The sequence below is a fragment of the Anomaloglossus baeobatrachus genome, chromosome 10 (assembly GCF_048569485.1).
Source record: "Anomaloglossus baeobatrachus isolate aAnoBae1 chromosome 10, aAnoBae1.hap1, whole genome shotgun sequence".
NCBI lineage: Eukaryota > Metazoa > Chordata > Amphibia > Anura > Aromobatidae > Anomaloglossus > Anomaloglossus baeobatrachus.
In genome coordinates, this window is record NC_134362.1 from 192,403,236 (window position 1) to 192,429,283 (window position 26,048).

Below are 26,048 nucleotides of genomic sequence, written 5' to 3' on the forward strand. Positions count from 1 at the left end.
GGTGCTCAGTACTCGTAACTAGTGATGGGCGGGCACTACCATGCTCGGGTGCTCAGTACTGGTAACTAGTGATGAGCGGGCACTACCATGCTCAGGTGCTCAGTACTTGTAACTAGTGATGAGCGGGCACTACCATGCTCGGATGCTCAGTACTTGTAACTAGTGATGAGCGGGCACTACCATGCTCAGGTGCTCATTACTTGTAACTAGTGATGAGCGGGTGTCGCGGGCGGGGAGGAGGGTGTCAGCACACTACGCTCACCCCTTCTGCTCGGGTCCGGCGGTTGCTGCTCAGTGGTGGCTCGAGCCGTGGGCCGGATCCCGGAGGTTCTCGAGCGGCGCTCCTCGCCCGTGAGTGAAAGGGGTTTGTTGGGTGTGGGGATTGTTTATTGTCCGTGACACCACCCACGGTTGTGGTGATTTCACCACCGCTGCTCAATATGGGGATCCCGGGGATGGTGATGCGGAGCAGCCAGGTGTTGTGTTGCCCCTCCGTGGGTAGGGGTTGGTGATCCCGGGGCCCGGTGATGAGATGGGAGATGCAGGGCCTGGTGGGCGCAGGGACGCGGGGGCAGCGCTGTGCCTTGCGGCACTGTGGTACTCACTCAGCCTGAGACGTTGACACAGTTTTACGGTAAACCACACGGCTGGAGAGACGGTTCCCACAGACGCCTGCACTTGCTCTCCCAGTAGGTGACGGTGATGTCCCTTTTCCTAGCACCTTTGTTTCTGTGTTGGTAGCGATGGGTCCCCACCGGTAACCCGCTCCCCGGCTTCAAGCTGGGCCGGAGGAGCTCTACTCTTTGCCCGCAGGCGCTGGCCCTGAGAAACTGGTGCCCTGGCGGTGGCGGTGTTTCTACTACAATGGTTGGGCTGTTGCCTTCAATCGGGACTTGGTTGTTGGGGGATCGACGTCCCCTTCACTGACGGATTTGGCAAATTCTGGCGACTCCTAGCCTTGCCAGGGTCCGAGAGGCCCCTGCCCTGGTGCTGACTGTCCTTTGGTACACTGCTCCAGACCGCCGGGCCAATACCCGTCCGCGGTCCTTCCAGGAACTTCCAAACAGTCCCCCTCCAGACAGTCACCGCCGTTGCTGACCTTGCTGACCTGTCCTGCACACAGCTGGACCCACTTCAGGCTTTCTTTCTGTCACCTTTCACCTTCCTTCACTCCTCCTTTACCACTTCACTTCCCTAGCTTAACTTCTTGTTTTCTCTTTCCACTTCCTCCTCCTAAACTGAACTTCACTCTAGCCCTGCCTGGGCTCAACTGCCTGGTACTTCCCGCCTCCAGAGCTGTGAACTCCTCAGTGGGCGGAGCCAACCGCCTGGCCCACCCCCTGGTGTGAACATCAGCCCCTGGAGGAAGGCAACAAGGATTTTAGTTTAGCTTTGGTGTTCCTAACTGGGGTGTAGGGTGTGGTGGTGCAATGACCTGTGACCCCTGGCTTGCCCAGGGCTTCACACGGGCACTACCATGCTCGGGTGCTCAGTACTTGTAACTAGTGATGAGCGGGCACTACCATGCTCAGGTGCTCTGTACTCGTAACTAGTGATGAGCGGGCACTACCATGCTCGGGTGCTCTGTACTGGTAACTAGTGATGAGCGGGCACTACCATGCTCAGGTGCTCAGTACTCGTAACTAGTGATGAGCAGGCACTACCATGCTCGGGTGCTCAGTACTTGTAACTAGTGATGAGCGGGCACTACCATGCTCAGGTGCTCTGTACTCGTAACTAGTGATGAGCGGGCACTACCATGCTCGGGTGCTCTGTACTGGTAACTAGTGATGAGCGGGCACTACCATGCTCAGGTGCTCAGTACTCGTAACTAGTGATGAGCAGGCACTACCATGCTCGGGTGCTCAGTACTGGTAACTAGTGATGAGTGGGCACTACCATGCTAAGGTGCTCTGTACTCGTAACTAGTGATGAGCGGGCACTACCATGCTCGGGTGCTCTGTACTTGTAACTAGTGATGAGCGGGCACTGCCATGCTCAGGTGCTCGGTATTCGTAACTAGTGATGAGCGGGCACTACCATGCTCGGGTGCTCAGTACTGGTAACTAGTGATGAGCGGGCACTACCATGCTCGGGTGCTCAGTACTGGTAACTAGTGATGAGCGGGCACTACCATGCTCGGGTGCTCAGTACTGGTAACTAGTGATGAGCGGGCACTACCATGCTCAGGTGTTCGGTACTCGTAACTAGTGATGAGCGGGCACTACCATGCTCAGGTGCTCGGTACTCGTAACTAGTGATGAGCGGGCACTACCATGCTCGGGTGCTCAGTACTGGTAACTAGTGATGAGCGGGCACTACCATGCTCGGGTGCTCAGTACTGGTAACTAGTGATGAGCGGGCACTACCATGCTCAGGTGTTCGGTACTCGTAACTAGTGATGAGCGGGCACTACCATGCTCAGGTGCTCGGTACTCGTAACTAGTGATGAGCGGGCACTGCCATAACAAGAAATATGATGGTAATATTTTCCGTGTGGGACACTCAGAGGCGGAGATATGGGGAAAACAGCCAATTTATTATTTTCTGGAGCCTCAAGGCCCATCCTTTGTCCAGCCCAGTCATAGGTCACCAGGTGAGAGGTACAAGGGATCCTAAAAATCAGAGCAGACATTTTGAGGGCATTCTTCTTTGAGAAGTCACGACCAATAAATGTGTGGGAAGTCCCAAGAAAACCAGTGGCTCCACAGCGTCTACCCCTGTGCAGAGTCAGCACCAAGGCTTAGCAACAAAGAAAAGGTAACTGATTCACCTGTATATCTGCATGCAACTATCTCTTACTTGTATCTGCATTTATGACCATATATTTGTATTCTTCTATATATTGTATTATCTAGTGTGCCCTTAAGGCGATTAAATATATAATTTAATCTTGGGCTGCTCTTTTATCTTGACCCCCGAATCCCATGTCCGTGAACTACCTGAGTTGATTTCTGGCCTGATATAATCCTACTAATGGACCAGGCCTATATCTAACGAGGAACTGGTGGTAGACTACTGGACTGGCTGAGCCCTGTTTCACTGGGGTTAAAGAAAAGGGCGTTGTCGGCCTGTGGGGTGCCGTGACGGAGGTTGTGCGGCCCGCTCGGTCTTCTTCCGGGTCCAGCGTATCCATTTGCTCATTTCTAATATACATATAAAGATGATTTAAAAAGTAAAGGAGAAGGATTAAAACCTCAGTGCACAATAGCGCCACTTCTGTCTACAGGCTCTGTTTGGTATTGCAGCTCAGATCATCTCTGCTTTTCCGCCCTTATAGTCTCTTCAGTAGTGGAAGAATTAATTTTTGGATGTCTAATCTAACAAGTTTGGGGACAACTGTTCTGAATTTACTCCCCCCCCCCAATATCAGCCAATGTAAGTTGTAAGAAAATGGTTTTATTATGGAATTTCCCTTTAAGAAAACGTTGGCAGTCAGACCCATAGTGAATCTGGCACCTTGTACTTTAGACCTTTGTGTATTGATGCAATGAGGTCATGTTTTAAAAAGAGGACATGTATCAGCCAAAAAAAGCGCTACATGCTGTATATACATTCGGAGACAAAGATAGCACCGTGCGTAACAAAGAAGGGATATTGTGTATGGAGCGGAGGAATGTGCCCCGCTCCGGCCATTGTGTGCTTTTCACAATCCCTACTTGTTAGAAACAACAATTGATAATAAGGAGATTACAAAGCTGCACGGATCATCCCCGATCTGCTGTAACTGTAGAGAATCCTTTCAATAAGTGCTTGATTTCCCTGCAGCACCTCCGCAGGAGAGATTGGGTATTACACACTGCCAATTTTAATAGGTTATGTGATGCAGGACAGGACGGGTCCTCCAGAGAAAGAGCCAGTCTTCACTAAAAAATAAGTAGAGGACCCCTCCCTTTATTAACTCCTCGTTATCTAATCTGTTGTGTTTTCTAAAAGGACATGGCCTTATATCTTATATGAAAGTTACATAATCCCCCATATATGATGGCATTACTAGGTGTAATGGGAAGGCGGTAAAGTACCGGCCACTGGAAACATCTATGGGATCCAATATAGTTTGTCCCTCATTGCCTGAGAGCGTGAATCCCCAATGCCAACCTACCGAGGGTAATTTTGAGCTCTTAAAGGGGTTGTCCACTACTTTAACATTGATGGCCTATCCTCAGGATAGCTCATCAATGTCTGATCGGCCAGGGTCTGACATTCGGCACCCCAGCTGATTAGCTGTTCTTGGTGCCACAATCGGTGGTGGCGTCAGGAGGCCAGAAACGCTCTGTTCCAGAGCTGCCACATCAACTGATAGCGACAACGAGACCTGACAACTAGCTAGCGGCCTCACATACTAACTGACTGTTTTGTGCAGGCACCTCCCCTAATGAGAGGGTGCCTTAAGTACACATTTCCTAAAAAAAGGGCGGGTGTGCGCGTGTGTGCCGCCTCTGTGCCAGCAGCCGGGCTGCTCGGATCCTGATCCGCGGTGGCTCGAGGGGTCTCCGGACCTGAGGGTCGTGTGGCCACTCAATAAAAGGGGGTATTTACAGGAGATTGTGTTAGAGTTTGTGACGCCACCCGTGGTATGTGGTAATGTGGAGTACCACTGCTGCAGTTGGGAGTGATGGAATGGGGCAGCCAGGTGTTAGAACTCTCCACGGGTAGGGGGGATGCCCCGGGACTCGGTGATGGTGGGGGAGTGCCGTTGGGTGCGAAGGGGTCACTTGCGTAGGCACTCAGTCCATTAAGCGGACATCGACAACTGGATAAACCAAAGTTCTGGACACCGCTGCTGCTGAGGGGAGCTAGTTCGGGTCCCGTGCCCAGTTGTGCTACCTGGTGATCTGTGACCTGCCTCCTGGCACTAAGTTTACTTCTCTGTTGGCCCCGGTAGTATGGAACTTGCCAGGTCCCGCTGCCCAGTATGGCTAAGTGTGGGAGCTTTCTCTCAGGGCTCACGCTTGGGATTTTCTGGACCGCTTGTGTGGAAAGTCCTATCCCCCTCGTTGCGCTAGTACCCCGATTTTGGAGTGGGTGGAGAGCGGATCTTGAAGGCTCCGTTGTCGTCGGGTAAATTTTCAGGTTGCCTGAAGCTACTCCCTGACCTAGGGTCCACGTACCCCGTCGTGCCCTAGTCCCAGGCAGGTGATGGTGCAAGGCCGCCGGCTGTCCTCCTCGACAGTTGTGCCCCTTGCCACAATCCCCTGCGACCGGGGGTCCAGCTCCCCTAGACCCAGACCATCGTCTGCCACCTAGTAACTTCCTAGGAGCCCTGCTCCTGACCTCCTCTCTCCTTCACTACCAAACTACGACTCCTCTCTCCTGACACTCCTGACCTCCCCTAACCAACTACCCAAGTGGGCGACCCTATTCCACTTAGGCCGTCCACTGGTGTGTCTGGTTGGTCTGGTGCAGAGTGTACCTAGGGTTTTGATTCGCTGATGTAGGCAACACCATATAGTTGGGGACCCATAACCAAGGAGGAGGTGGATATTGCATGGGAGGGGAGATTGTGCAATACCCTGTGACGACCTGATAGGCCAGGGGCGTCACACGTGCGTCTTAGGTGCACTCTTGGGAACTTAGGAGGGGAAGGAGGTAGCTGCACGTGTGGATGACCGGGGAAGTGCGAGGAAGGACATGACCTGGCCGGGTCAGTGAGTAAGTCGGCGGCTGGCACTACAGTTATCATGTTTTAGAAACAAAGGGCTTTGCTTGCTTCCCCCTTCCTTGCCCACGATTAGAAAAAAAGGCTACGAGCAGTATGGAGAGAAGGGTAATCAGACAAGCCAGCATCATAAGCCAGGAGGTAACATATAAGGTTCAGGGAGCAGACAGAGACGTGGTCAGGAAGAGGTCTGAGGTCAGAAGCCACAATGTAATGTTTAAAGTTCAGGGAGGAGACAGAGACATGGTCAGGAAAAGGTCCAAAGTCAGAAGCCGGGAGGTAATGTATAAGGTTCAGGGAGCAGACAGAGATGTGGTCAGGAAGAGGTCCGAGGTCAGAAGCCGGGAAGTAATGTATAAGGTTCAGGGAGCAGACAGAGACTTCTAAAAACAGCCCTATGCCTATAGGTACTGTGCGGTATTGTAGTTCACCCCTTTTCACTTCCAATACATCTGAGTGGCAATGCCAGACATAACCTGCTCACAGGGGTGGCGCTGTTCTGGAAGTAGTCATTTTTTTAAAGAGACATTTTGTCCCTCAAATGTTAATTTAATTTTTGACAGAGAAAAGGGGTTTTGGGACCTTTCTAAGCTGCACCCCTCTTCTCAATAGCATGGGTTGCAACCTCGCTAACAATAAAGACATTCTAAATGGCGAATGCGACTTTAAGAGACTGTTTATCGTTAAAGAATGAAAAACAAGCAACCGGGATTTTTTTTTTCCGTCCCTATTGAACGCAGACAACTAGATCTTTTCGGACTCCAAGCCAGGGGTCATTGGATTTAAGTAACTTGTCTCAGCTCAGCCATCATCTCGTCAATAAATGGAAATGCTTAGTTCTTTCATGTGAGATAGGGAAAAGCAATTTAAAGCGCTGACCTCTTGCTCGTCGGTGAAATTGTATTCTTGCTGCACATTCGAGAGACTCGTGGCGGCTCGTGAAACTGATTTGTGGTCGGCGTCAAGAGGAGGTTTAATTTTTTGGATGAGAATGAATTTTTTTCTCTTTATTTTGAAAACAAATAGAATGTTTATCCTGGCAGATACAATGTATCAAGCGCTCGCTCCTTCTAGCATCCTCCAAGCGGTTAAAAGTATCAACGTCTTGTACATCCTGAGTGATCGCCGGCGGCCGGCAGAGAGCGGAGCGTGATGGACCCCAGATAAGAGGGAAGTGTCAGTCACGGGCGTCAAGTGGACAACCCTGACGTATTAACACAATAATCAAATCAGTCAACAAGACAGTAACGGAGTCCGGGGAAGAGACGCTGCTTTCGCAAACCACGACGCCTGCCGTTATATCACATAGAGATAGAAGCTGTCTCCAAGAAGCATCTGAAGACCTTGTCTGGGGTAAAAGACCCATTTTCCAATACCCTATTAGAGTTATTAATTGGGGGTCTCTAGTTCAGGACCTTCATCAGTTATTTGATTCAGAAAGTAGCTACAGAGGGCACCTGAGGGTTGCAATCGCACCAGGGCCCTGGCGCCTAGGGGACCCAAACAGTCACTTTGGCCTATATGTAATGACCTAGTGCCTAGGTGGTCCAAAAAGTCCCTTTTGGGCTATATGTAACAACCTAGTGCCTAGGGGGCCCAAAAAGTCCCTTTGGCCTATATGTAATGACTTGGTGCCTAGGGAGGGCCCAAAAAGTCACTTTGAACTATATGTAACGACTTGGTGCCTAGGGAGGGCCCAAAAAGTCCCTTTGACCTATATGTAACAACTTTATGCATAGGGGCCCAAAAAAATCACTTTGGACCATATGTAACGACCTAGTGCCTAGGGGGCCCAAAAACCTATATGTAATGACCTAGCGCCTAGGAGGCCCAAAAAGTCCCTCTGGCCTATATGTAATGACCTAGTGCCTAGGAGGCCCAAAAAGTCCCTCTAGCCTATATGTAACGACCTAGTGCCTGGGGGGCCCAAAAAAATTCCTTTGGCCTATATGTAATGACGTAGCAACTAGGGGGCCCAAAAAGTCCCTTTGATCTATATGTAACAACTTAGTGCCTGGGGGGGCCCAAAAAGTCCCTTTGGCATATACGGTATGTAATGACCTAGCCTCTAGGGGGGCCAAAAAAGTCCCTTTGACCTATATGTAACAACTTAGTATCTAGGGGGCCCAAAAAGTCTCTTTGACCTATATGTAACGACCTAGTGCCTAGGAGGCCCAAAAATTCCCTTTGGCACATATGTAACAACTTAGTGCCTGGGGGGGCCCAAAAATCTATATGTAATAACCTAGCGCCTAGGAGGCTCAAAAAGTCCCATTGGCCTATATATTATGACCTAGCGCCTAGGAGGCCCAAAAAGTCCCATTGTCCTATATATAATGACCTAGAGCCTAGGAGGCCCAAAAAGTCCCTTTGACACATATATGAAATGACCTAGTGCCTAAGGGGGACAAAAAATTCCTTTGGCCTATATGTAATGACGTAGCGACTAGGGGGCCCAAAAACCTATATGTAATGACCTAGCGCCTAGGGGGCCCAAAAAGTCCCTTTGGCCTATATGTAATGGCCTAGTGCCTAGGTTGTCCAAAAAGTCCCTTTGGCCTATATGTAACGACCTAGTGCCTAAGGGGGGACAAAAAAATTCCTTTGGTCTATATATAATGACGTAGCAACTAGGGGGCCCAAAAAGTCCCTTTGATCTTTATGTAACAACTTAGTGCCTGGGGAGCCCAAAAAGTCGTAACGACCTAGTGCCTAGGAGGCCCAAAAAGTTCCTTTGGCATATATGTAACGACCTAGTGCCTGGGGGGCCCAAAAAATTCCTTTGACCTATATATAATGACGTAGCGACTATGGTGCCCAAAAAGTCCCTTTGACCTATATGTAACAACTTAGTACCTAGGGGGCCCAAAAACATATATGTAATGACCTAGCGCCTAGGAGGCCCAAAAAGTCCCCTTGGCCTATATATAATGATCTAGCCCTTAGGAGGCCCAAAAAGTCCCTTTGGCATATATGTAATGACCTAGTGCCTAAGGGGGATGAAAAATTCCTTGGGCCTATATAATGACGTAGCGACTAGGGGGCCCAAAAAGTCCTTTTGACCTATATGTAACAACTTCGTGCATAGGGGCCCAAAAAGTCCCTTTGGCTTATATTTATTGACCTAGTGCCTAGGAGACCCAAAAAGTCACTTTGGCCTATATGCAAAGACCAATGCTGCTAAAGATTTGCAATAATTGGGGGCTGGATTGGAGCTTTTGCTTTGGAGCCAATGAGCTTCAAGTTACGCCACTGGAGGGTATCTCTACATTGAATGACTAATAGAAACTATGAAATACCCCACTGTCCTTGGGGTGGCGCTGCAGAGCAATTGGACACAAATTGGATCTGTCATCAGATAGCAAATCCGTTCTCCTTTTAGCCAAAACTACACAAAAAAATCAGAATATACACTATGGAGAGAATTGGGGTACACACCGCCGCACTTACTGTATCCTCCACACTCAGTAGGTTGAGTAACAGATGTTGTATATTATGATACTAGAGATAAACAAAAAGATCCATAGGTCCCCGGTCCATTGTCCAATCCCATTGTCTATTGCCACCAGAACAGAGCCCTGCAACCCTCAACTCTACAAGTTCCCCATCGCCTCTTCTGATTAGTAGGGACGTCATAAGCGTCACACCCCAGATATTCCGGAATGAGTTACCCATTGACTTCCATTATACTCTGTACTCGAGCTGCGCCCATCTAAGCATCCAACTACTTATTAAGAGACCTGAGCATGGTAGTGCCCGCTCATCACTAGTTACCAGTACAGAGCACCCGAGCATGGTAGTGCCTGCTCATCACTAGTTACCAGTACTGAGCACCCGAGCATGGTAGTGCCCGCTCATCACCAATTACAAGTACTGAGCACCTGAGCATGGTAGTGCCCGCTAATCACTAGTTACCAGTACAGAGCACCCGAGCATGGTAGTGCCCGCTCATCACTAGTTACCAGTACAGAGCACCCGAGCATGGTAGTGCCCGCTTATCACCAATTACAAGTACTGAGCACCTGAGCATGGTAGTGCCCGCTCATCACTAGTTACCAGTACAGAGCACCCGAGCATGGTAGTGCCCGCTCATCACCAATTACAAGTACTGAGCACCTGAGCATGGTAGTGCCCGCTAATCACTAGTTACCAGTACAGAGCACCCGAGCATGGTAGTGCCCGCTCATCACTAGTTACCAGTACTGAGCACCCGAGCATGGTAGTGCTCGCTCATCACCAATTACAAGTACTGAGCACCCGAGCATGGTAGTGCCCGCTCATCACTAGTTACCAGTACTGAGCACCCGAGCATGGTAGTGCCCGCTCATCACTAGTTACCAGTACTGAGCACCCGAGCATGGTAGTGCCCGCTCATCACTAGTTACCAGTACTGAGCACCCGAGCATGGTAGTGCCCGCTCATCACTAGTTATGAGTATTGAGCACCCGAGCATGGTAGTGCCCGCTCATCACTAGTTACGAGTATTGAGCACCTAAGCATGGTAGTGCCCGCTCATCACTAGTTACGAGTACTGAGCACCTGAGCATGGTAGTGCCCACTCATCACTAGTTACGAGTACTGAGCACCCGAGCATGGTAGTGCCCGCTCATCACTAGTTACAAGTACTGAGCACCCGAGCATGGTAGTGCCCGCTCATCACTAGTTACGAGTACTGAGCACCCGAGCATGGTAGTGCCCACTCATCACTAGTTACGAGTACTGAGCACCCGAGCATGGTAGTGCCCGCTCATCACTAGTTACGAGTACTAAGCACCCGAGCATGGTAGTGCCCGCTCATCACTAGTTACGAGTACTGAGCACCTGAGCATGGTAGTGCCCGCTCATCACTAGTTACGAGTACCGAGCACCTGAGCATGGTAGTGCCCACTCATCACTAGTTACGAGTACTGAGCACCTGAGCATGGTAGAGCCCACTCATCACTAGTTATGAGTACTGAGCACCCGAGCATGGTAGTGTCCGCTCATCACTAGTTACCAGTACTGAGCACCCGAGCATGGTAGTGCCCGCTCATCACTAGTTATGAGTACTGAGCACCTGAGCATGGTAGTACCCGCTCATCACTAGTTACAAGTACTGAGCACCCGAGCATGGTAGTGCCCGCTCATCACTAGTTACAAGTACTGAGCACCCGAGCATGGTAGTGCCCACTCATCACTAGTTACAAGTACTGAGCACCCGAGCATGGTAGTGCCCACTCATCACTAGTTACAAGTACTGAGCACCCGAGCATGGTGCTATCCATAACTAGGAAACATGATGGGTCTATTGTCTTCCCTCAGCTAGTTATTAATTATGGGCTGATACGCACATACCACAATTAAGGAAAAATATGTGTGACGTGCGTCCTACTGCCCTGAGGCTGAAAATATGCCCGCTCTAATTGTGGGATCTACGCATGCCCCAATATTATACTTCTTACACATGATCCGGCCCGTCTCCTGTTAACCTTTGAAGCTTCCCTGAAACCAACAATCGCTCGTCCCCTTCCCTAGCTGAATTACTTTTGTCACCAGGGGGTGTGCTCTGGTCAGGGCTGCTTCCTTGCTATAATTATCTTTTGTCACCTGCCATTTGTTCCCAGATCTTGGTGACCTCTGGTTATAGGTCAGGATGTGTATCAGTATGTGATTGGCATGTATGAATATGCCTTATCCCTCGCAATATTCCTCACAAATCCCCTTCTTTGTCATTCCCAATGTATAAAGAGAGGAGGCCTGGCTTAGCTATAAATATGAGCTGGCCCCTTTAAGGGAGTAGAAGGAAGCACTTTACTGTAATGATGCAAACGAGGAAGTGAAACTGCCATGAACATGAACTGTCGATGACAAGAAGACATCAGTGGAGATTTGATAATGTAAAATATATTAGTAAATTGTATCAATTTCAATATAAAACACAATTAAGGCACTTTTGTATCTAGCTGGAGACCCCCTTTAAGTGCATTACTCAGTAGGGGGAAGTGAAACAGGGACTGTCGATGACAGGAAGACATTGGCGGATATTTGATAAGAAATTATACACAATCAGGTGTTGGGCTGATTTTGAAAGAAAGTAGCTGTCATGGTTCTGCTGAGCGGAGCATTTTGCATTTGAAAATGCTCTGCTATGTGTCTTGTGCACTTGCTGACAGGTTGTCTTTCAGCACTAGGTTCCACGCTGGTTCTGGGAGGTGCCTTCACAGATGCACTTTGTTCCTGGTGATTGTTCTTTTTCTTTACTAGGCTGTACTCTGTCTGAGCTTCGCCAGTCACACTTCCCGTTTGCTCTTGGCTCCTTTCTGGTGTAAGTGTTATGATCTTGGCTTCTGACCTCGGACCTCTTCCTGACCACGTCTGTCTGCTCCCTGAACCTTATACATTACCTTCCGGCTTCTGACCTCGGATCTCTTCCTGACCATGTCTCTGTGTGCTCCCTGAACCTTATACGTTACCTCCCGGCTTCTGATCTCACACCTCTTCCTGACCACATCTTTGTCTGCTCCCTAAACCTTATACGTTACCTCCCGGCTTCTGACCTCGGACCTCTTCCTGATCATGTCTCTATCTGCTCCCTGAACCTTTTACGTTACCTCTCAGTTTCTGACTTTGTACTTCTTCCTGACCATGTCTTTGTCTGCTCCCTGAACCTTATACGTTACCTCCCGTCTTCTGACCTCGGACCTCTTCCTGACCACGCTCTGTGTGCTCCCTGAACCTTATACTTTACATGTCTCTGTCTGCTCCCTGAACTTTAACCGTTACCTCCTGGCTTCTGTCCTCGGACCTCTTCCTGACCATGTCTCTGTCTGCTCCCTGAACCTTATACGTTACCTCCTGGCTTCTGACCTTGGACCTCTTCCTGACCACGTCTCTGTGTGCTTCCTGAACCTTATACTTTACATGTCTCTGTCTGCTCCCTGAACTTTAACCGTTAACTCCTGGCTTCTGACCTCGGACCTCTTCCTGACTACGTCCTATCTGCTCCCTGAACCTTAAACGTTACCTCCCGGCTTCTGTCCTCGGATTTTTTCCTGACCATGACTCTGTTGGCTTTCTCAACCTTTTGCATTACCTCCCGGCTAATGACCTCGTACTTTTTCCTGACCACGTCTGTCTGCTCCCTGAACCTTATACGTTACCTCCTGGCTTATGATCCCGGCTTGTCTGACTACCCTTCTTTTCATACTGCTCGTAGCCTTATTTTCTAATCATGTGCAAGGAAGGGAAAAGCAAGCAAAGCCCTTTGTTTCTAAAATATATTTCCCTATAAAAATATAAAGCACGCCTGGAAACAGTAGATATTTACTATTTCTGCTTGTTTTGTACATTTGTATATCGCCTGTTTCCGCTTTTTATATATTTATTGTTTCTTGGACGCTCTGAACTTTTTATATTAAAGCTTATTACATGGTTTTGATATGTGCAATAAAACAAACGGACAACCCCTTTAAGGGCTCAAATTTACCCTCAGGAGGTTGGCATTGTGGATTCACGCTCTTGGGTAATGAGGGACAGATTATACTGGATCCCATAGATGTTTCCAGCGGCCAGTACCGCACCGGACCACCGCCGGCCCATTACACCTAATGGACCCCATTAAACACCACCATATATGGGTGATTATGTAACGTTCATATTAGATGTATGTCCTTTTAGAAAACCCAACAGATTAGAGAACGAGGAGTTAAAAAAGGGAGGGGTCCTCTACTTATCTATTGGTAAATTGGAACATTTTCAATATAAAAACAAAGCACTTTTGTGTGTTGCTGGAAAGCCCCTTTAAGTGCATTACTCAGTAGGGAAAGTGAAGGACCTATCCATAGAGGGCACCAGTTACAATACTTGGTCCTTTAAAGTGTAACCATTATTTTAATTTTTATTCCATAAACCAATAATGCACATAAAAATACACAACTTCATAATGTATCTTATGAGAGAAATTTGCTTCTTTCTCCTCATGGACTGATCTTGCACTCTCAATTCATGCATAAAATCTGTAATATCCAGTAAAGACAGCTTTTCCCAGTACTGGTAGGAAATGGCAGTTGGTGCTTTTAAAATTTTATGCTCTGGTTGCAAGCAGGTGGCTTCTACTCATCTGTAGTATCGCTGCTGAATCTTGCTGTGGATAACTGGTTCATGCTTTTTTCCTCCTTGCGTCTTCTTTTAGTGTTTAGTGGGGTTGATGAAGAGCTCATACTACCCGTTCCCCATTTAGGGTCCAGCACTAGGGATACCTAGAGTCAGGTATACATCTCGGCGCATAGTGGCGGAATCCATCTAGGGTGGTGAAGGACCCCAGGAACCAGCTGTAGGTTTGGTCAGGGGTCACCATCTCCCCCTTCCCTAGACACAGGGGTCCGCTTCCCTTCCCTTTGTCTGCTGAGCTCATCCCACCTGTTCCCTATTTAGGGCTACCTAGGGTCAGGTATCCTGCTCGGCGCATAGGTGCAGAACCTATCTGGGGTGGTGAGAGACCCTGGGGACCAGTGGTAGGTTTGATCAGGGGTCACCATCTCCCCCTTCCCTTACATTTAGCTGCTAAGCTCTTCACACCTGTTCCCCATTTAGGGTCCAGCACTAGGGATACTTAGAGTCAGGTATATGACTCGGCGCATAGTGGCAGAACCCATCTAGGGTGGTGAAGGACCCCAGGGACCAGCTGTACGTTTGATCAAGGGGTCACCATCTCCTCCTTCCCTTACATTTAGCTCCTGAGCTCATCCCACCAGTTCCCTATTTAGTGTCCAGCACTAGGGCTACCTAGGGTCAGGTATCCTGCTCGGCGCATAGGTGCAGAACCTATCTAGGGTGGTGAGGGACCCCAGGGACCAGTGGTAGGTTTGATCAGAAGTCACCATCTCCCCCTTCCCTAGACACAAGGGTCCCCTTCCCTTCCCTTTAGCTGCTGAACTCATCGCACCCGTTCCCTATTTAGGGTCCAGCACTAGGGATACCTAGGGTCAGGTATCCAGCTCGGTACAAAGGTGCGGAACCTATCTAGGGTGGTGAGGGACCCCATGGACCAGCAGTAGGTTTGGTCAGGGGTCCCCTTCTCTTACCTGCTGAGCTCATCCCATCTGTTCCCTATTTAGGGCCCAGCACTAGGGATACTTAGGGCCAGGTATCCTGCTCGGTGCATAGGTGCAGAACCTATCTAGGGTGGTGAGGGACCCCAGGGCCCAGCACTAGGGATACTTAGGGCCAGGTATCCTGCTCGGTGCATAGGTGCAGAACCTATCTAGGGTGGTGAGGGACCCCAGGGACCAGCACTAGGGATACTTAGGGTCAGGTATCCTGCTTGGCGCATAGGTGTGGACCCTATCTAGGGTGGTGAGGGACCCTAGGGTCCAGCACTAGTGATACTTAGGGTCAGGTATCCGGCTCGGTGCATAGGTGCGGACCCTATCTAGGGTGGTGAGGGACCCCAGGGACCAGCACTAGGGATACTTAGGGTCAGGTATCCGGCTTGGCGCATAGGTGCGGACCCTATCTAGGGGTGGTGAGGGACCCCAGGGTCCAGCACTAGGGATATTTAGGGTCAGGTATCCGGCTTGGTGCATAGGTGCGGACCCTATCTAGGGGTGGTGAGGGACCCCAGGGTCCAGCACTAGGGATATTTAGGGTCAGGTATCCGGCTTGGTGCATAGTTGCGGACCCTATCTAGGGGTGGTGAGGGACCCCAGGGACCAGCACTAGGGATACTTAGGGTCAGGTATCCGGCTTGGAGCATAGGTGCGGACCCTATCTAGGGTGGTGAGGGACCCCAGGGACCAGCACTAGGGATACCTAGAGTCAGGTATCCTGCTCGGTGCATAGTTGCGGACCCTATCTAGGGTGGTGAGGGACCCCAGGGACCAGCACTAGGGATACTTAGGGTCAGGTATCCGGCTCGGTGCATAGTTGCAGACCCTATCTAGGGCGATGAGGGACCCCAGCAGATTTCTCTAATAAGATATTTTATAAAAGTTTCTTATTTCCATGAGTTCTATTGATTTACTTTAAACTGAAAATTAAAGCTGCGGTTACATTTTAAGCCTGAAGCCGTCAGTTATTGCTTCTGACTTTTCAGCCAAAAACATGACTGTGAATAATGAATGCTGATTGGTTAATAAACTCTTACATGGGGGGGAAAAAAGCAATAAAATTCTACGGAAAAGGCAAATAGATTGGTAATGTATTAATGAATATTGATCGTCGTCCCCGTGCCGCTCTCTTCTGTGGGTTATCATCCCGGTGATACTCGGTGACAAGCAACAGAAGTTTTTCATATGCAAATGTTCTTCCCGGCAGGAACACAACCTCGTAAAATTGCCGATACTTTCTTTTATTTTTTTGTTTTTACAGACACAACAAAAAGTCTATGAATACATAAAGTTACGGCCGGTGTCCTGTATATAAAAATTATGACCTTTCCCGTTACGGTCCCGGTCCTCGGCGGCTATAAACGGAAATTCAATATCTAAAGGCATAAAATAAACTCAAAAAACAACAAGAAAGTAAAATGACGAATTCATGGATGATCTTGAGACTGCTTGACCTTTGGTTGTACGCGACCGTCCTACAAAGAATCTTCAGGAGTCAGAGCTGTAGAAGTGGGCGATGGGAAGCTACAGCTTCTAACAAAATCTGTGGTCAAATTAAATGACTAATACTTAAAAAAAAAAATAAAAATTAAATTTCCCATTGACCATTTCACAGCATCAGTACAAAGCCGGATATAAGTAATGATGACTGCAAGCAGAGGTTGTGAATTTGCCATATTCACCAGGGTTACAAATTGATTATACTCCAGAGCTGCACTCACTATTCTGCTTGTGCAGTCACTGTGTACATACATTACTGATCCTGAGTTACCTCCTGTATTATACTCCAGAGCTGCACTCACTATTCTGCTGGTGCAGTCACTGTGTACATACATTACTGATCCTGAGTTACCTCCTGTATTATACTCCAGAGCTGCACTCACTATTCTGCTGGTGCAATCGCTGTATACATTACTGATTCTGAGTTGCATCCTGTGTTATACTCCAGAGCTGCACTCACTATTCTGCTGGTGCAGTCACTGTGTACATACGGTACATTACATTACTGATCCTGAGTTATATCCTTTATTATACTCCAGAGCTGCACTCACTATTCTGCTGTTGCAGTCACTGTGTACATACATTACTGATCCTGAGTTATCTCCTGTATTATACTCCAGAGTTGCACTCACTATTCTGCTGGTGCAGTCACTGTGTACATACATTACTGATCCTGAGTTACCTCCTGTATTATACTCCAGAGCTGCACTCACTATTCTGCTGGTGCAATCGCTGTATACATTACTGATCCTGAGTTGCATCCTGTATTATACTCCAGAGCTGCACTCACTATTCTGCTGGTGCAGTCACTGTGTACATACGGTACATTACATTACTGATCCTGAGTTATATCCTTTATTATACTCCAGAGCTGCACTCACTATTCTGCTGTTGCAGTCACTGTGTGCATACATTACTGATCCTGAGTTACCTCTTGTATTATACTCCAGAGCTGCACTCACTATTCTGCTGGTGCAGTCACTGTGTACATACATTACATTACTTATCCTGTATTATATTCCAGAGCTGCACTCACTGTTCTGCTGAAAGCAATGTAAATATACTTGAGGCCATGGTCATGTAGGCCACATAACTAAGACCTTCACTTATTTATTCACCTGCTGGGGTGGGTCCTGGTGGCCAGCAGACAATTCTCCAACAACTCTGTTGCCATGTTGGGGGCAGTAGCTTTGCAGGGGTTGTAGATCCACACATTACAGGTCTCTGCCATGACTAGCAAACCCGTCATTTTAACCTAAACCCCTAAATGTGATTGTGACTGAACTGCAATACCAGGCACCCTCCTGAAACAGAAGGTGGCGCTGTTGCTGCTGGAAAAAAAAAACCCTCAATCATATTCTTTTTTTTTCTTCTAATCCTGAACCTCAATATACTGTGAATTATTGAATTACTTCTGGCAAGAAAGAGTTAAATCCGTCTCCTCTCCATACTTTCATGGAAATCTATTCTTGCACACACCCCATTCACAGAACTGCCAAAAAATAATTTGACGTTCTCGCCAGCAGCAAAATACTATTGTCTTCTATTGTCAGGAGCTGCGTGCGATATAATCAGTAATAGCGATGATGGCTGCATTCACTTTACGGCAATCAGGTTGATGTTGTCAGTTTTCTCGGGAGATCCTGCTATGAAATCTCACCGCTTTTTTTCGTCTTATTCTATTTTGTCCATCTTCGCTCCGTTCTTCGCGCTCCTGTCATCCCTCTTTGTAATGAGAATATAAAGGAAAGCTTCTGTTCCTCAGATTGGCTCATGTGCTTTCGTTTTATTTCCATTTTCCCCGTCTGTCATGTTTTATTTCTTCTCTCTGGATCATACACTTTATCGAGATAAATTATTTACTCCTCGGTACGGAGAGGGCTGCAGCTACAAGAGGCATAAATCCCCCCCCCCCACCCGACACATTCGGTAACAATATAATGCCCCACTCCCCCAGGTGTAATTTTGCAGGGATGGCAATCTCAAGATGTAGTCATATCCAGAGCTGTATTTATAATTCTGCTATTTTTATAGGCAGGCATCAAGTGCGGGAGGCTATCACTGCTCTTCAGTCTGCGTCCGCCGCTGCTCTTCACTCTGCGTCCGCCGCTGCTCTTCACTCTGCGTCCGCCGCTGCTCTTCACTCTGCGTCCGCCGCTGCTCTTCACTCTGCGTCCGCCGCTGCTCTTCAGTCTGCGTCCGCCGCTGCTCTTCACTCTGCGTCCGCCGCTGCTCTTCAGTCTGCGTCCGCCGCTGCTCTTCACTCTGCGTCCGCCGCTGCTCTTCACTCTGCGTCCCCCGCTGCTCTTCAGTCTGCACCCCCCCGCTGCTCTTCAGTCTGCACCCCCCCGCTGCTCTTCACTCTGCGTCCCCCGCTGCTCTTCAGTCTGCGTCCGCCGCTGCTCTTCAGTCTGCGTCCCCCGCTGCTCTTCACTCTGCGTCCCCCGCTGCTCTTCAGTCTGCGTCCCCCGCTGCTCTTCAGTCTGCACCCCCCCGCTGCTCTTCAGTCTGCGTCCCCCGCTGCTCTTCAGTCTGCGTCCCCCGCTGCTCTTCAGTCTGCGTCCCCCGCTGCTCTTCAGTCTGCGTCCCCCGCTGCTCTTCAGTCTGCGTCCACCACTGCTCTTCAGTCGGCGTCCACCACTGCTCTTCAGTCGGCGTCCACCACTGCTCTTCAGTCTGCGTCCACCGCTGCTCTTCCTTCTGAGCCCCACAGCCGTAAAGTTTTATTTCCAGAATCAAAAGTAATCCTCAATGCTACAGAATAGGTTATGGATTGCCAAAGGTCCAACCTTTTGACCCCTGGACCCCAATAATGGCCCAGTCCCATCGTAAACGGAGCAGCAAGCCATATGCCCAACCACCACTGCTACAGATGGTCACGAATACCTCCGCTCCATTCCAGATGGAGCCCCGTTCTCTTTATCACTGGAGGGATCCGGCAGTCAGACCCTTAAATTATCCTCTAACCCCTTAACTACTTCTTTAAGATCTTTTTACATGGACAAACAAAACTCCCATTGGTCGTTTAAAGGCTCTTGCACTTGGGACAGAGCAGCAGTCAGGACTCGTTCACACGAGTGCATACATCAGACGAGTTCTATCTGATGATTTAGTAGATATTTCAAGGGGCAGTGTCGGGCACCACAGCATGGAAGTCTATGGGTGCGTGGTAAACATCGGACTGCACTTGGATGACAACCAAATGCAGTCCGATTTCCGCACACTCAAGGAATGGAGACATTTTGTTCTCCATCTTCTCTCCACAGTGTGCTCCAAATCTCCAAACTGTTTCATCGACCCGATCCTCTTAGATGAGAGAATCTACAGTGGTGGGACCCCGGCATTAGGGCGATCACTCCGTACCCATACCACATGCCCATCATTGGCACCCTGACAACGATCATTTAAAGTTCCACCTAAACAATCCAATCAGCAAACAAACATTTTGTTCATTTATCGTCTGATTGGCGGCCATTCAACGGGAACTTTTGGCGATCATGTGAAAGGGTCTTTAGTGGCACTGATTTCATACAAAGAACCAAGCACTCCCAATATGCAGTCTGAGCAAGTACAAAACTGAACATGACATATAATAAAAAGACATCTGCACTCTGAAATGCTAAAACATGCAAACAATAAATATAAGATTAACTGCTTAAGGAAATTTAGGAAAAATTTAGATATTTAGCATATGAAAATGGCCATTTCTATATCTGCCCAGTAGCCGCATCAAGGCATATCTCATATACTGGGTACCTACTCTAACGCTTCTCTCTGGGTTAAAAACCTCCATGTTTATGAGCAAGTAGGAACCTGCTATATAGGATAAACTCACCTGTTTTTAATGGGGGAGGGGTGCACAGTCAGAGGGCATGACTCTAGTATATGAGATATGCCTTGACGCGGCTACTGGGCAGATAAAGAAATGGCCATGTTTGTATGCTAAATATCTCACTTTTTCCTAAATTTCCTCAAGCAGTAATGCATATCTGTATGCTATATTCATGGTTTGCATGCTTTAGCATTTCAGAGTGCAGTTGTCATTTTTTGTTATTATATGCAAGACACTATATGACATGGAGCAGCCTTGTCTTACTGACCGTGTGGAGGTCGCCTGAGCTATAGCTTGTTTGTTCAAACGTAATAAGAACATCTGTGTATATAAATAATCAAAATGTAGATGTAGTTGCATAATTATCTGTCTGTCTATGTAGCCATCGCATGGACCCATAGTATAATTCAAAGCTGTATAGTCATGAAGGGGTTACCAAGAATGAGTGAACAGATGTACAAATGATGGAAGTTTTTTTAATGATGAGTAAAAGTCTTATCAGTAATGTTTACACTGAAAGAATGTTTTAATGAACAAAGATATGTTGGGAGAAAATAAGGAGATGAATACTCCTTACTCCCTTGTTCTAGCTTCAAGGTTAGAAATGCAAATTGTATAATTGGGTGTCTTGCAATACACGAGTTCAGTTAATGACGCTGGCTCAAGGAGAACATGTCTGTGTGTCCATTGTCTGATATATCAATGTATCAGCACTGATATACAGCTAATACGGCACCGTCTCTGAATTCCCCGCATGAAGACTCCATTAGCAGTCTTTACCTAAATTCCTCCCTTGACAACCGTATGGCCAACCTTTGTAGGCTTGATTGCAACCAGTAAGGGCTCATTCAGACGTCCATGCACATGGGTCCGGTCACGGATTGCACTCCAAACCCCAGAGTGACAATGTCATATACAGGGTCAGTCCATGCGTTGCGATTCGAGATTGGACCGATCTGCACGGATGAGTAGGGGGGCACCGCATTTAACGGACTTAGCTAATGAATGACACATCTCATAATTGCTGGATCATTGTAAGAATGTTATTCCATGGCCTATGAGTCTACGTTAGGTTTCACGGAAGGCCTTACAATATTAGAACTCGTGCTGCTACATTTAAAGGGATACCGTCATTTTTAGTTTTAGTTTTTTAATTTCCTAAATCAATAGTACATATGAAAATACGGAACTTTATAATATATCTTATCAGAGAAATCTGCTTCTTTGTCCTCCTTCATTCTCATTTCATATGTAAAATTTGTATCCGCTAAACACTTTTCCCTATTACAGTCGGTGCATTTAAAAAGTATAAGAAATTCAGCTCAGTTTCTCCATAGAACTTTAGAAGCACCAACCGTCATCTCCTGTCCCAGAGCCATGTGCACACTGTGCATTTTTTATACAGATTTTGATGCATTTTTTGAGAAATCTGCACCAAAATCTGCATGCTTATGGGATTTCTGAAGTGCTGTGCGCACGTTGCTTTTTTTTCAACGCAGATTTGGTGCAGAAAAAAATCTGCAGCATGTCATTTCTTGGGGGAGTTGTTTTAGACCTTCCACCTATTGACTTCATGAAAAAAAATGCGTTTTTCAGTGTCTTTTTCTGCCAGAAGGTGCAGATTTCATGCAGAAAATTTTTGCACCAAATCTGCAGTGTGTGCACATAGCTTAATTGGGAAATCTGTATTCACTGAAGACACATTTTACCCCTCAATTAAGAATTTTAAGAATAAATCATCAGTCCAGGAGGAGAAAGGAGCAGATTTCTCTAATAAGATATATTATATCATTTCTTATTTTCTCGTGGACGATTAATTTATAAAGTAACATGTAAATGATGGCTGTTTTTTTACGCTCTGGGGCTAAAATATCGCACCATGTTGTCAGAAAAAAAAATAATTTCATATAGTTTTCAAAATGTATCAGTTTGTAAACATAGAATCTGTGACACCTGTGTCTCCATGGTTACAGACTACAAACAAACCCTGCTGTGTAGTCAGATCTTGCAGTCAAATATCCTCTTTGCTCCGCTCCGGACGATCGCCAATTTGCACCCCCTCTTGAGGGTCCGACGGGTCGGTGTATGGTTTATGTTTGCTGTGATGTGGTTATTTTTAACCCTTTACTCCCATGTGAGAAAATCTTTACTTTTGGCCGCACAATTGCCGGCGGCCAGGGGTTGAGCTGCCTTTTTTTTTTAAAGTATTCGTTTTATGTACTTCCTCAGCGCTGGTGGGAGACACCATGTCCTGACAGAAACAGGAAGAGCTTAGCGCCTGTCCATTATATGTGGTGTAAAACCACTTCCTTCACCTTTCTCATAAACGTCTTATCGAGAAGCTGCATGTACTGTAAAATGTGCGGGACGGAGCTGTTAAATAGCTGACAGCCTGAGAACGGTCAATACCAGCTCAGACGATCCCTTGCTTATTGAAATGTTTCAGTGGAGAGGACTTGTGGATCAGTGAAGGTCCTAGTAACAGTTTGTGGCTCCCACTAATCCCAGGACTGGTAAAAGGGTCCAGGACTTAGATGTTAATGGGGTTCTGGCACCGCACCCCTCCCCGCCATCATTCGGCTTTAGGGTCATTCTGACATACATGGACATATGCCCTACACTACATACTCCTGCCCCATTATTAAGACAAAAAACAATAGTGTTATAGGGGGCTATATGGAGTTCATCAGGCTATATTGGGTTCATACATAATCACAAAAAAATCAAGATAGAGGGACTCGCGATACAAGACAATGTAGACAAGTTGGTGCAAGTGCCGTAGTAGACAAGTTGAATAAAAAAGCTGTGGATAAACAAGCGCCAATAGGGTCTTACCCAACAAAATGTAGGGAGGGGAGGGGGGAGTAATGTTACTCACCAGACGTGGTTGTGAAAGTCACAACCACTATATCAGCATGAATAATCGATCCACGGCTGCAGCCACCCAGTGGCAGATAACAGAGGACAATAGAAGTGGTGTTTGATGCCGCGCCAAAGGATCACTAGTTCAGATAGTCAGACCAATGTCACTTTATTTTCATCCAGGTCTACGCGTTTCAGGAGCACCTGCTCCCTTCCTCAGGACCGTCAGTGTACATATATATTGGTTTTTGTATATATTCACAAAATCTGTTTAACACGTCATAACCGACAACGTGGCACCTCGTTCCCGCCTGTTTTTTTCTTTAGAGGGATGGCCCTATGACGTCACTATGACTATTTATTGTATGTCTGATCCTTTGTAAGACAGATTTGATGTTATTTGTACACTGACGGTCCTGAGGAAGGGAGCAGGTGCTCCTGAAACGCGTAGACCTGGATGAAAATAAAGTGACATTGGTCTGACTATCTGAACTAGTGATCCTTTGGTGCGGCATCAAACACCACTTCTATTGTCCTCTGTAGTAGACAAGTTGGTAGCTGATGCCAAAGAGAGGTAGACAGTGTAATGATGTCTGCTGGGTGTAAAATATATATACTGTATTTTTTAACATTCCGGTAATGGCTGGGACACAATGTTGCATTTTTCTACTCTCAAGGAATTTGGTGGTATCACTAATATTCTTTTCTGATCTTATTACTCCAAGATCTCAAGTATCAGAACATATTAATTATGATACTATGCCACATTGGGTTTTTTTTGCCTTCCTCCGGATCAACATGTTAGGCTACGGGTTGAACTAGATGGACTTAGAGTCTCCCTTCAACCTTAAAAACTATGATACTATGATACTATGATACATGATACTATGATATTGGTAATTTGAGATCCTGGTGCAATGACACACTGACACTGAGGATCCTGGAGCAACAATGTACTGATACTGGGGTCCTGGAGTAAGGACACACTGACACTTGGGTCCTGGAGTAATGACACTGACACTACGGTCCTGGAGTAATGAAATACTTACACTTGGGTCCTGGAGTAATGAAATACTGACACTGGGGTCCCGGAGTAATGACACACTGACACTGGGGTCCTGGAGTAATGAAATACTGACATTGGGGTCCTGGAGTAATGACACTGACACTGGGGTCCTGGAGTAATGACACTGACACTTGGGTCCTGGAGTAATGACACTGACACTTGGGTCCTGGAGTAATGAAATACTGAAACTGGGGTCCTGGAGTGAGGACACACTGACACTGGGGTCCTGGAGTAATGACACTGATTTGGAATCTGTTTTCTTCCAGTGGACCTGTCTGAAATTAAGGAAATCCGTCAAGGAAAAAATTGCAAGGATTTCGAGCGAGGTAAAGCCTCACGGTTAAAGGAAGACTGCTGCTTCACCATCTTCTACGGAAGCCAATTTGTCCTCAACACATTAAGTCTGGAAGGTAAGCTACGGCTCAAGACACAATGGTGACCCCCACGGTTCTGCTGAGGTCATCAGTGGGGGGCTATGGTTATCTGCGTTCGGTCCATATAGACGTTAAGTTTTATTATCGGTGTCTGTATTACATCCACAAAAATGGACCGGTTCCTTTCCACTTTTTTCTATTCATGTTTTAACTCCTTTTTCGTATACAAAAAATTGGATGAAAGTTTTCCTATCAACTGCTCCACGAAAATAAGCAAATGGATGTCAACATAGTTGTAATGCTCACCACTAGAAGCAGCGAGCTAAAGTGGAGCACTGGACCACAGGGGGACCCCGGGCTTATCCTTTAGTGGGAGGGGCTTGAATAAGCACCCACCACGAAGTGGACGCCAGGTGCCACTCCCAGGGCAGTGACCGGGACTGTAGCAGCTGACCCCCAAGGCAGGGACGGACACGGGTGCAGACAGGCTGAGTCTCTAGTGTAGACAGGGACTACCAGGATAGCTGAGGCCGACAGCACGGACAGACAGAGTCAGAAGCAAGGCTGGGACCACCGGAGAGGCTGAGGCAGAAGGCACGGCCAGGATGGACAGGCAGAGTCACTAGCAAGGCTGGGACCACCGGAGAGGCTGAGACAGATGGCACGACCAGGACAGACAGTCACTAGTAGCTGGAACCACCACAGTGACTGCAGCAGATGGCAAGGCCAGGACAGACAGGCAGAGTCCCTAGTGCCAGCAGGGCAGAACGGACAGGCAGCAGGTACCAACAGGACAGGACGGGCTGGGACCAAGTACAGGCAGGACAACACGTACTGGAACCAGGGGACAACAATGCAGGATGGGTTAGGACCAGGTACAGGCAGGACAGACTGGACTGAAACCAGGTGCCAACAGGGCCAGATAGGCTGGCACCAGGGACAGGCAGGACAGGATGGACAAGGAGACCTGACAACTAATTGGCTAGGGAACAAACCACTAACTGACTAAACAAGGGCATTGATCAGGCACCTTCCCTAGTGGGAGAGTGCCTTAAATACCCAGTGCCTCTCAGCGATAGACTGAGGCACTTCCTGGGAGAGAGAAGGGCAGCAGTGCAAGCACGCCTTAGGAGCATTTTTATTTTATGGACCATCAGTCCAAAAAAAATGGATGACACATGCATGGATGTCTGATCAAACCCTTTACTGTGCGAGTACAACAGCACAATGCAGCTTGTATTCTACGTATAAAGCAGCAGACAGGCTGCCTCTTCTGACATATTTCATCTGCTTTTATCTGCTCAGCGGACTCCGTGGACGATGCCGAGAAGTGGAGAGGCGGGCTGAACATTTTACTTGAAGAAGTGAATTTGGCTTCCACGCCAAACGTCATAGAAAGGTGTGTGCACATTCTTAAAATTTTCTTCGCAGAGGAAAGTTTTTGAAAGAAAATCAACTTAGAAAAAAAAAATGTAAAAAAATGATGCAGTCATCGGCTCATGTCTAGACGCAGTGTGCAACGGCACTACATCCTAACAAGTTTTTGCGGGACAATATTGCAAGCTTTGGCTTCTCCAAAGGATAGGAGATACCTTGCAGATTACAGGGGGTGTCTTGGATGGAGCGGAGGTGCTCATTCTTGACTTCAGCTCCATTCATTGTCTATGGG

The 26,048-nt window shown here is 47.6% G+C and overlaps 1 protein-coding gene across 2 annotated transcripts in view; it reads left to right on the forward strand.

The window, feature by feature from the left end:
* PLCG2 (phospholipase C gamma 2) overlaps window positions 1-26,048 on the forward strand; it is a 187,625-nt gene that overhangs the window by 23,981 nt on the left and 137,596 nt on the right. For both annotated transcript variants that reach the window (XM_075326077.1, XM_075326078.1), the window contains exons 3-4: window positions 24,272-24,415; window positions 25,685-25,778. In XM_075326077.1, the coding sequence (XP_075182192.1) occupies window positions 24,272-24,415; window positions 25,685-25,778 (238 nt within the window). The remainder of the gene's footprint in view (window positions 1-24,271; window positions 24,416-25,684; window positions 25,779-26,048) is intronic.